This window comes from Phodopus roborovskii, unplaced genomic scaffold, assembly GCF_943737965.1.
Source record: "Phodopus roborovskii unplaced genomic scaffold, PHOROB, whole genome shotgun sequence".
Lineage (NCBI taxonomy): Eukaryota > Metazoa > Chordata > Mammalia > Rodentia > Cricetidae > Phodopus > Phodopus roborovskii.
The window spans coordinates 6,900,730-6,913,047 of record NW_026126514.1 but is presented as its reverse complement, the minus strand read 5'-3'; the positions used below and the strand labels follow the sequence as shown (position 1 = coordinate 6,913,047).

At 38.0% G+C, this 12,318-nt stretch overlaps 1 protein-coding gene across 1 annotated transcript in view; it reads left to right on the top strand.

Annotated features, from left to right (window-relative positions):
- Positions 1-12,318, top strand: part of Slc25a21 (solute carrier family 25 member 21) — a 466,934-nt gene that overhangs the window by 412,227 nt on the left and 42,389 nt on the right. Inside the window, exons 4-6 of the mRNA XM_051195877.1 lie at positions 2,844-2,910; positions 8,362-8,421; positions 12,119-12,226. Coding sequence (XP_051051834.1) covers positions 2,844-2,910; positions 8,362-8,421; positions 12,119-12,226 — 235 coding nt within the window. The remainder of the gene's footprint in view (positions 1-2,843; positions 2,911-8,361; positions 8,422-12,118; positions 12,227-12,318) is intronic.

Sequence of the window (12,318 nt, the reverse complement as noted above, 5' to 3'; positions counted from 1 at the left end):
TACAGAAAAACCCTGTCTCAAAAATAAAAAGTGCTGAATTTCAATAAAATCCATCTGTCTAAACTCTGTCTTTCCTTGTTGCCTCCACCTCTTGGCCCCAGTCCTTCCATCTGGAAAAGGGAATTCCAATATCTTCCTCACATGCATGCCTTTCAAGAGAGCCATAGTATTCACCGAATTTCTACCTGAGATTGTTGTCTAGTATCTCCTCTTTCTAACTGCTCTTTGCTTCTGTCATACAGGCCATCAAGTCCACCACTACTTTGAACACTCCATTTTTAAAACTTTGCTCATGTTTTCCTTTTAATTTTCCCCTCATATTTACTAATTACTTACTAATATCTGCATAAAGAACAAAACCAGCAACTACTTTAATTATAGCTGTAATGAATATGGTGTGTACTCACCCATATATAGATTTTAGACATAGTCCAAAGAATCACCAGGCTACAATCTACACTGCCAGAAAAGCTAGGAAACAAAGAGGACCCTAAGAGAGATGTACATGGTTCCCCACAAGAGGGGAAAGGGACAAGATCTCCCGAACAAATTGGGAGTAGGGGGAAGAAGAGAGGGAGTTAGGAGAAAGAGAAGGGGAGGGGAGAACATGAGGGAGCAGGAAGATTGAGACAGGGGAATAAAATAAAGGAGAGTAAGAAAAGAGATACCATAATAGAGGGAGCCATTATAGGTTTAAAGAGAAATCTGGCACTAGGGAAATGTCCAGAGACCTACAAGGATGACTTCAACTAACAATCTAAGCAATAGTGGAGAGGCTATCTTAAATGTCCTTTTCCAATAATGAGATTGATGACTGCCTTATATGCCATCCTAGAGCCTTCATTCAGTAGCTAACAGAAGCAAAAGCAGACACCCACAGATAAACACTGAGAGGAACTCCTGGAATTCAGTTGCAGAGAGGGAAAAGTGATAAGAAAAGGGGTCAGGACCAGGCTGGAGAAACCCACAGAAACAGCTGTCCTGAACAAGGGGGAGCTCATGGACCCCAGACTGATAGCTGGGAAACCAGCATAGGACCAACCCAGACCCCCCCCCAACATGGGTCTCAGTTAGGAGGCTTGGGCACTCTATGAGACCTCGAACAGTGGAACCAGGATGTCTCCCTTGTGTACGAATGGACTTTGGGAGCCCATTCCCCATGTAGGGATACTCCTTTAGCTTAGAGAGAAGAGGGAGGGCTTAGGCCCTACCCCAAATGACTTGACAGATTTTGATGATCCCTCATGGAAGGCCTCACCCTCCCTAGGGAGTGGATGGGGGATAGGATCGGGGGAGGGGGTCTGTGGGGTCATGAGAGAATGGGAGGGAGAGGGAACTGGGATTGATATGTAACATAAGAAAAAAAAACAAAATAATATAGCTGTAACACTTCTAGTCACAAAAATTACATGTATCTAGTGGGAAGACCAAGACTGTACTATTGTGCTAGAGTGAAAAGTAATTCACTTAAATAAAATTTAAATGACTAAGAAGTATTTAAGTTTTACAAGTGTGTTGCAGTGAGGGGGGATGTGAAAACTGTAAACATCAGTAGTTAAAATTGGAATGAAATGGGATTTGGCAATTTGCAAATACTTGTGATTCTTCAAATTGAGTTTTCTTTATCCAATCATGATACTCATATGCTCTACTGAGTCAAACCAGTGGGCAAAGTAAACCTGTATCAGGAGTCATACTTAACAAAATTTTGTGATATACTCAAAAAAGGACACTAAAGTGAGATCCTACAAAGTACCCCACCTTGAAGGTACTAACAATTTAGAACCAACACAAACCTTGCCTCTCTCCTTAATCTTGCCATTTTAGCCAATGGATTGGTAAAAGCAAGAAGTGACCATGTTTGTGTGGGTGACACAAGGTCAGCTGGAATAAGCTCTTAACTTTTTGTTCTAGAAACATAAAGAAAATCAGACTCAATATGAGGAAACTAGAGCAAATCTTGGCATCAATCAGAGGAGTTTCTGTCCTGTGTCAAATGAACATCTTAAGACAGAGACATATTGAGTCTTGCCCTTCCCTGCAGGCACCATGAACTCAATAAGAAGATAGATTGCTTCAGAAAATACAGCAAAACATTCTATTTATATAATGGCAAGGTGGAAAGGGAAATATGGCATGTGCATTAAATTTCTTAGATAGTAGAGTTTAAAATTTTGACTGTTAAACCTAATTTTAAAAAAATGATGAGTTTTACTTAAAAGCATTTGACACTCATGCAAAATTTATCCTTGTCTACATGTATTTCCACAGTATCCTCAGTGTTGACATGGAAGGACTCCAACTTTTCCTCTGCCAGTCAATATAACATCAAACCTGGCCCTCCTCACACTTCTTCCTCTTCCACTAAGGAAGTTCAAAAATATACATAACTGACTTAGGATGAGATGGGAGACCTAATCTCAAAGACTCCCAACTAATAAAGCCAAAATAAAAGGTTACATTGCCTTGCTGGCCTTGAAAAGGTTCAATCTACTATATTCGGGTATAACCCTAATCTCATTTGGTTACCAAAATTGAAATAAAAGACCTTAGATAACTTAAAGTGACCTACAACACAGAGAAAATAAAACTCCCTTGGATTAAGAGGATTAAAGCTTGTCTATGAAGTAGAGGTTGTGGCCACATTTCTCAGTTTTCTTATGGGGTTCCAGACTCGGAATCACATAGCCATCTTCTCATTGTCATAGCAATGATCGGTGCATTCTTATCTTCACTCTAGAATTGCAAACTTTGTAATTGATGTGTTAGATTGGATAGTCATTTTCTTTATTCATAAATAAAAGCATAATTTCCTGATGTAAATATTTTTCTTTCTCCGAAAGGATTTTTGGCTTTTACAAAGGAATTCTACCACCCATTTTAGCTGAAACACCGAAGAGAGCAGTCAAGGTAAGTACTGTATGATTTCCCATCAAGCATACACACAGTATGAAGACATCCATAGTAATCAAGGAGGCACTAATTTCACTTAGCATAAAACACTAAAAGTTTTAATGCAGAAATTGTAGTATAATCAATCTGTGTTATAATTAGACATAGTCATTCTCTCAAATATACATATTTGTAAGGTACTTCTTTCTAATGAGGAAATTAAACACACACACACAGAGAGCAGTGTCTAAACTCAAGTAATTAAGTCACACAACCCACAAAATCACTTGGAAATTTTCACAAGCAATTCAGAAATGTTCCTTTGGAGCAATAAGTATTAAAGAAAAAGAAGTAGAAAATCACTCCTGAAACCATTTCTGTCTCATAAAATATACTATTTTTGTATTATTCTTACTTAATGTTTTTAACAAGTCAACTTTATTTCTCCCTTTAATATCTTCTGCTAAAACTCTCTTCTATTTCTTTAATGTGTGACTCTGGAGGTTTGTATACTACTTGCTAGTGCTGAGTGTGTGACCATGAATATGTGCCAGATCCTCCAAGGATAAAAGTCCTCCACACTGTTTCCCATGTGTTCTTTCAGGCAAAAATCCTAATTGCAGTAGCCCTGACTGGCATGGTCCTCCCACACACCCCCATCGCTGACATCACCAAATATGGTTCTGTCTTTCTATAAAAATAACATAAACATAGACGTAAAGACTTCCTTTCCAACTTTATGCCATTTATTTTAATGGCATAAAGCTTTTTCACATACTCAATTTCTATCCCTGATATTCCTGAAAGGCAAAAAAGAGCTGCTTGCATGCTGTTACTGAGTAAATCAAGGGGATAACCAGGTTTTAAAACATGATGAAATAACTAGCATATATATACAAACATCAAATTTTTGCATTATGTCAAATAGTAAGGTAATAGAATTTAAATTCAGGTCTCAAGTTAAGAAAAGAACGCTTCAAAACATACTTTCTCTATAAACGTGTCTTCTTTGTTGCTGTAGTTTTTGTGCTTTCATATTATTGCTTCAATACAAATTTCATTATAAGGATCTGAATCACAGTAGAGGATCTGGAAAAAGTTCACCAAAGTACACAAAGGGACTGAATTGAATTATGAAACGACTTCACTTGATAAAAGATTGCCCAAGTAAACAAACAGAACAGAGTTCCTGTTCAAAAGGAAAGTCACTTTGTCTCTCTGGAATAATATATTCATTTGTTCAATGTTTTCCATGTATAAATAAAGTAAATTGTAATTAGACTTCTTCCTGCCGCCATTTCCCTTCATGCTATATATTGGAGACAATTTACACTTTAAGAGGATTAAGTTTTATCAGTGGTGAACAACACTTTACAAAAAAGAAGAAGAAGAAGAAAAAAAACCTTGAGCTTTACAAAACCGGGTTAGTCTCTAAATAAAATAAAATAAGTGTTCCGTGCCAGAACAATGGTTAACAGATGAACTGTGGGCTGTGGGGCAACTGGATATGGTGCATGTGTACCAGACATCGTGTTGCAAGTAGATTTTACCTTAAAATTATTGAGACATATGGTAAGTGCATTGGCTTTTTAAGTAGAACTTGTAGTTAAGTGTATCTTTGCCAGATGGATAACACTAGCTTTCCAACACAATTTATGAAAACATTCATTTTATAGGTATTTGTCTTAGGATTTAGGAGGGAAGCAACCATCTGATTGTAACAATTTCATACCTCATAAACTATCTCATTGTGTGTCATTGAAGTTTACCTCTGAATAAGATATTCAGGAATTCATGTGTGTGTGTGTGTGTGTGTGTGTGTGTGTGTGTGTGTGTGTGTGTGTGTATGTGTGTGCACGCAAGCGCACAAGCATGTGTCCACACCTACATGCATACACCATATATGTATGTCTTCATTAGAATTTACATTTTAATTACAATTGTTACCATAATCAAAAACAAGCAGTTTTATGCTTGTCTGTATTTTATTTTGAAATGAGGTTCATAATTAAAATAAGACTTGTAAATAAATTATATTTCCCTTTCCAAAAGTTAATACAGAATCAAACTGCACTCAACAAACAGAAATGAAGACTCAGGCAGAGACACTAAGAGATGGGAGGCAGCATATTCAGGCTTCTAGAATCTGCTATTCAGCTTCCCAATGCCAGAAATGCAATTGTTTTCTATGTTCATATGTTCCAGGATTCTTGACCCTGCCCAAACTCATGTGAGATTATAAGCATGTGAAGTGTACTTGTTCACTATTGTGTATCTATACCTCCTGTGGTATCTACACATAGTTGATGTTCAAATGAGTAAATGAAACAGGAAGAAATTTATAGGGGAAAATTAATATTTGGAAATAATCTCTTCCATTTCTCCAAATCCCCACATGTACTAATCAAGGTATCTTGAAGGCCAAGACTTCCACTTCTGATGAAGGTGGAGTAAGAGCCAGATTAACTCTCCTATAACAGTAGCATCATGAACAGTAACAATAAAGAACATACATGAAAGAACAGTTTTGTTTAAAAATACTGACATCACACAATAAAGGACAGTAACATCTGAAAAACAAGCAATATGAGCCTTATAGATGTCCCAATGTACTTACTGCCTTGAGAGAGTTTCTAGGCCTTAAGTAAAGAAGAGAAAAAAAGTCAGAACCCAGTAGACTCCTTGGGTAAAGATTAGACTCTAGGAATAGTAAGGTTACTGGAGCTAACGAGAGAGAGAGAGAGAGAGAGAGAGAGAGAGAGAGAGAGAGAGGTTTTCACTGAAACCCCCTTAAGTATTTGGCGGTTTGACCCTATGAGGGAACTACCAGGAAATAACTATCACAGAGGACTAGCAGATCAGAGCTTGATAGTGCAAGGGGTTAGGGACAGTGCCTGTGCCTGCCAATCCATTCAGAAGCCTCCACTTTCCAATGAGAAATGTGCTTAGAAGGGTCTTGACATTAGAATAGAGATGCGTGTTGTGGGGAGCAATTTTTAGCTCTCATTTCTTAAAAGCAAGAGTCAAATGGCTCGCCTTCTCATCCAATTCAACTGTGTACGAGAACAGAACATCTAGGATGTTAAGTTTCTCAGTGGGTTGTTTAATGAGCATTGTCTGAAAACAAAAAGAAGAATGGAGACAGGAAAATAAAAAACTAGAATTGAGCACTGATAAAGTTGTGGGCTGAGTCTATGGCCCTAGACTTCTTCCTTGACATACTACTTTTGTCTTTAATCCCTGAAAAATGACAGAAAGCCTGACAGGAAAAATACAAACATTGAACAAATGCATCTCACATAGTAAATTACTAAGCTAGTAGAGATTTCTATGAGGCCCATCACCTCCCAAAACATTCAGGACCCAATGCCAACAAAGATAATTGTTTCCAAAATGGTACTTGGGGCAGGTTTATCAACATAATGACTGTAATGTGATGTAGCCCCCATTTTTTAAAACTTAAGATTGAACTCAGGACATTATATATGCTCGGAAAGCACACTACTACTGAGATATAGCCACAGCCCATACCCTATCTATCCTCTTGTCTGATAAAAATTGTCATGTGAACTCACTAGAGTAGTACATGCAAATCTTAGCATATTCCTGAACTACAGTAGACTTTCATGATTTAGGCATCAGTGGTTCCTCTGTTAATATAGGTATAGACAAGAAATAGAAACAAGTTTTTCTAAGTTTCATGTCAGGTAATCCTAATTAAACTATATTATTCCATGACAACTCTAATAATAGCTAAGGGTTTTGCAGTTGACAATCGGACAGGTGAAGCAATGTTCTCATGCCTTCATGATGAAGTGGCATGGCATAACTAGGCTTCAGATGTATACTGCCCACTTCAAAATCCTGGCAAAGTTATGGTCTAAACACAACGATGGTGATGACAATCATACAAAATAAGCAAATGTTCTTTAAAAGAACCAAGTGGGTAGCTCCAACCTATAATCTCAATACATCAAAAGCTGAAGAAGGAAGATTGCCATGTGTTCAAGTGCAATATAAACTGCAATAGTGAGTTTTAGGCTAGCTTGGGTTACATAATGAGTCTTTGTCTCAAACAAATAAACAAACAAACAAAACATGCCTAAGACTTTTATTTTTCCTTCTGTAATGACTTCTGGGGTTTCTAATGTGTCCCTCATCAAACAGCAATAGTGCTAAGTGTGTGAGGTCAGAAAAGCAGGAGTGTATGCTGTATTTACTAGATTCAGGGTGCCTAGAACATGCTGTGTTTACTGGATTTAGGGTACCTAGAACATGCTGTGTTCACTGGATTCAGAGTACCTAGAATGGGAGGAAGCTAATAAATATTCAGTAACTGAATGAACAAATCTTTGTTATAGAAAAGACTATATCAATACTTCATTTAAAATATCATGGCAGTGACCTCATTCTTTAAAAGAACAAGAAATGTCATTCTGTTAGTAAATGATTCTTGGACTATCCAAAGATTCCACAGGTCATGTACACAAGAAACCAGCTCTTTCTAATGACAGAGTGTTACTAGTCCCCCAGACTGTACATTTTTTCTTCACCTTGCTCTATTTTATTAGACTATAAAATAATAGCATTATTTACCATCCCATTTCTTGGTTTATGAGACTCAGACACTGCGGGTCCTAAGAGTACAACTTATTATCATTGATAGGAACTCAGTTCAGTACTCAGGATCAAAATATCCTGCCCAAGAAGAGTTGTTTCCCAGAATACGGAATACAGGGAATGAAAAAAAGAAATATATGAAAATTATTTCATTTTGTCCTGAAAAAAAAGTTGTGTTTGTACAACTCAATATCATCCTCTGAAGGTGGCAACAGCATCGTTATGGACCTCTATTGTTCACTGTCATCATCTTCATATCCCAAAGGAGGGAATAAGGTTGGGAACAGTCTTTCTTTGATGCAAGAGGGTGAGCTAGATAAACTTGGCAGGCCCTTCCCTAGTTTATCATGGCATCTTTGCAATCACAATGTATGGAGCTATCAGGAGAACAAGCATTGTACACTCAAGGCTGAGGAATGAATGTCTTCTACAAGTGCTTTAGAAAATGGGGCATTTTTTTAGAAAGTAGTTCGTAGGGAAAAAAAAAATATAAGACCAAGGATTTCAGGTCTCTGAACCTATAATTTTGAATCACTGCCATAAGAAAGAAGTCTATTGATGTCTGGGGGAACTGAAAATGGTCATGGTAAATGGAAGTTGTATGGTTCATTTACTGCTATAAGGGATTCCATCAGATTTTCTGTAAGTTATTATAACTACATTTGAAAAATGGGAATGTTAAAATGGCATCTTATAGCAACAGCCCCAGACAGGATTAAAAGCTGTGTTAGATGGTTCATCATTTTTAAATGCTGATTAATGTAATGATTTACTGAAGGACTTTTAGCCAATTAGAGATTTTGTTGCAGGAAATTGTTATAAATCTCTAGGTTTGGTTTGGTTTTACAGTTTTCCACCTTTGAGCAGTACAAGAAATTGCTGGGATATGTGTCACTATCACCAGGGCTGGTAAGTGAGAATATTTATTATACTTAAGTGTGTATGTTATTTCATAAAGCAAAATCCAGAAACAAAAACCCTTTTGATTCCCAAATCCCAGCTACTAAAATATGAATTTGAGTTATTCAATGTTCAGCTACTTGTTGAAAGCCATCTTCATAATAACTCACAATCTGGCTATTTTATAGCTCCCAGTGATAAATTTATGATACTAATGATATGTCTGGAAGGGCCTCAATGAGATATGGTCAAGAATATAAAATAATGACTACATTCACCTTTGGAAACCAAGGCATGTGTTTGTTTACATACACACTGTGTGTATCTATTTATGCAAAACTTAATGTGCCTGAGATTATTTCCTAAGTTTCCCAACTGCTGCTCAAGCTCTAGTAAATATAGGACTTAAAGTCACTTGGGATAAAATTGCTCTGTGGTCAGACGCAGACTGAAGGGCCTTTTATTGGAATGACTGTAAACAACTCAGCTGGGGAGAACGGTGATCCCACAGTGACACAGCTCAGATATTTCACAAAGCTCACTTGGTGACTGGTCATTGCCCTGTGTCATTCCTCCCTGCTTGGTGACTTTGCTCCCTTCCATAAAGCAAGTTAAATTATATTGACCAAATGTGTGTGCACAGAGAGCCCCGGAGAGAACAACTGCAGGGACCTCCTTCTCCCAATCTGCAAAAGGAAACACAATACCATGCATCATTGCTCTGCATGGCAATGCACCTCCTATCCTCTAGGAAAATCCCTATTTGGCTGCTAAAACCTCAAAATTCTACTGGAAAGGCAATATTCTTGCCTTCATCTCTTTAATCATAAAAGCACTGTAAGCTAAAAAAAAAAAAAAAAATAGATGCATTGGGCTCATCCACCAAGCCTCACAGCATATGCTGTAAAGAATTGGCTGATTGCTTTCCTGAAGGGACAACCCGCTGAGAGCTATAGTATACTTCTTCCCAGCATCATGAGCGTTTATGGCACTGTTGGCCTGGGAAGAGATCAAAATCCAAAGTGTGAAGTGTGCTTCATGTTTGTACCATCATAAAGACAAAAAAAATGTATAGATCAGGCTATTGTGTATTGTAAAAGTTTATTTCAGATTAAAGCTCCCAGTCCCACCTCCTGACTAAACAGGGTAGGGGTGAGGCAATGCTCTCCTAGAAAGGAGCATTTATGCCCAGAATCTCAGGTGGGTAAGATTTTGTTTTAAAATCCATGCCTGGAGTCATGGTGGAGCGCACCTTGAATCCCAGTGTTCAGGAGGCAGGGGCAAGAAAATGGATCTCTTTAAGTACAAGGCCAACCTGGTCTACAAAGTAAGTTCTAGAACAACTAGAGCTACATGGTGAGATCCTGTCTCAAAAACGTGTCTATGTGTGCACGTGTGTGCGTGTGTGATTTTTCCATAGTATCTTCCTCTGGAAACATCTTGATAAAATGAAGATTAAAGACTTCCTAGTAGGAGTAACTAAAATACGGCCTCAGAGGACTTTCTGGTTGTTTCAGAGCTGCACACAGGTACCATGTGACACATCGCAGGTTTCTAACTAAAGATTTGAAATGGAAAAGTATCTGGCCACTCCATCCACTATTAAATGAAATCACACAAACCATATACAGTCCTCTTCTCTTCTTGAACTCGCTCACCCTTTTCTTTTTTGATACAGCGAAGCAGTTAGCTGTTAAATATTCTCTGGTGCTCACATGAAAGCCAGGGAGACTGGAGATCCAACAGCAAAGGCATATCTCTTCAACAGTCTCAGTAACATGATCTGCTTATATCTAATCAATTCTTTTGACAAGAGACTGCTGAACACTAGTTCTGACAGCAGATGTAGCTGAGCTTTATAGAGGGACAAAAAAGTGAATTACTTGGAAGGTTGCATAGAGTGAGTAATAAAATCCTAACATCTGGATTTTAGCTTTCCCAGTCAGAAGAGTTTGGGACTGGTTATTTTTTTTCTCTCTCTCCTCTCTCTCCTCTTATTGGCCTCCATGATGGAAGTCTGAGATAAATGAGGAAATATTTGGTCAGTTACCCTATACAAATTATGCTTAAAATTGTAATGAAGTGGGGTAAATGGAAAACATCATTAGTATTCCTTCTCTCCTAGAAGCTGTGTATGACTCCATTCTTCCTCTTTTTCATGGGAAACCATAGCAGCCATGTTTGGGAAGTGCCCATGCTTTACTTTGGCCCTCATAGAGGAATTCTATGTCATTCTGTTTTACAGAGGAGGGAACTTGCTTATCCTGAGGTCTGTGATGAGTACACATCCCCAGCAGCACAAATGGTGCCTGTGTAAGACCTGTTCCCCTCTCCTGACAACTGTTGATCTGTGGCTCTCACTTGGCAGGTGGGGTGTGGGCTGTCTTGCAACCTCCTGTCCCTCAATCAACCCCACCTCTACCTTAATGATACAGAGCATCTCTTACTCCCATCTCTCTTGTCTCTTATTTGAAATTATTAGAAACACTAAATAAGGACCATCTGAAGCCAGGCATGGTACTTTCTTATAATCCAAGTACTTGGAAGGCTAAGGCAGGTGGGTAACTATGAGGGTTCAAAGACAACTTTGGGCTATAAAGGCCTTGTCTCAGAAACAGAAAGGAATGAATGAAGTAGGAGAAGAGTTTTGTCTTCCCTGGAATAAGTTAAGCAGCAAGGGATTTTGGAGGGTGAAGGTTTGTTTTTCCACTGTGCATGTGTGCATGTGTGTGTGATTTTATCATTATGCTCATTTCTAATGTACATTTTCTAGAACAACTTTACTTCTCTATAGAAGAAAATTACTTCCTGTTGCTAATTTTTTTTTTTTTTTTTTGAGATAGACTTTCTCTATGTAGAACCCATCTGGCCTCAAACTCAGAGAGATCTGCACTCCTCTGCTTCCCAAGTGCTGGAGTTAGGTTTCTATTGCTGACACTCAACCCACAGACAAAGAGAAGCTGACATGCAATCATCCTGTGATAAGTGTTCCAGATTTTAGAGGAGCCTGTCAGAACGACCAGCCATTCCTGATCATGGTGTTTATTACTCAGATCTTAGGTGCAAAAACAGAGTAATCACTCCTTTAAGAACAAAAGGCAGCTGGATTAACTCCATGATAGAGCTCTGCCTACTTCATAAAAGGCCCTGGCTGCCATCCTCAGCATTGGAAATAAAAACAAAATAAGATAGAGAATGAGTCAAAATAATTTAGTTAATAATCTAAAGCAGTGCTTCTAAGAACATAGCCATACAAATGAATGCTTCCAGCTATGTACCTAGAAGGTGACTTTATATAAACATTTCATTTGTGGTTCTAGTCAATAAATGCATTTAAGTAGCATTTTAAAATGCAGCTCTTCCTTTCCAATTTAAACTCTTCCATTATATGCACAATGCTGTTTTAGGATCCACCTTTAACCAGTCGAACAGCCTCCCCTTTTGTTAAAGGAAAACGTCATTGTTGATGGGGCTTTAATGCTTTGTTTTAAAAGCATTAGGATGTGGTTTGTGGCTTCTGCAGTTTCTTCTCCATGAATTGTCAGCATCTAATCAAGAATTCAAGCTGCTTGGTAATGTTATTTGATGCACTTAGGGGGTTCCTTCATTCTTGTCTTAATTTCAGTTGCATTTCATAATGAATAGAATGTTTAATCTAACATGCATGATCAGTTGTTTTAAAGCATTGGTCGACTTATTTTTCTAGACATTCGCCATTGCTGGACTTGGATCTGGACTAACAGAAGCAATTGTGGTCAACCCTTTTGAGGTGGTAAAAGTTGGTTTGCAAGTCAATCGGAACACGTTCACAGAGGTAACCATTTAGTGTTTTCCTACTATTAAGGGGATATAAAAAATTGTGTGTGTGTGTGTGTGTGTGTGTGTGTGTGTGTGTTTATGTGTGTA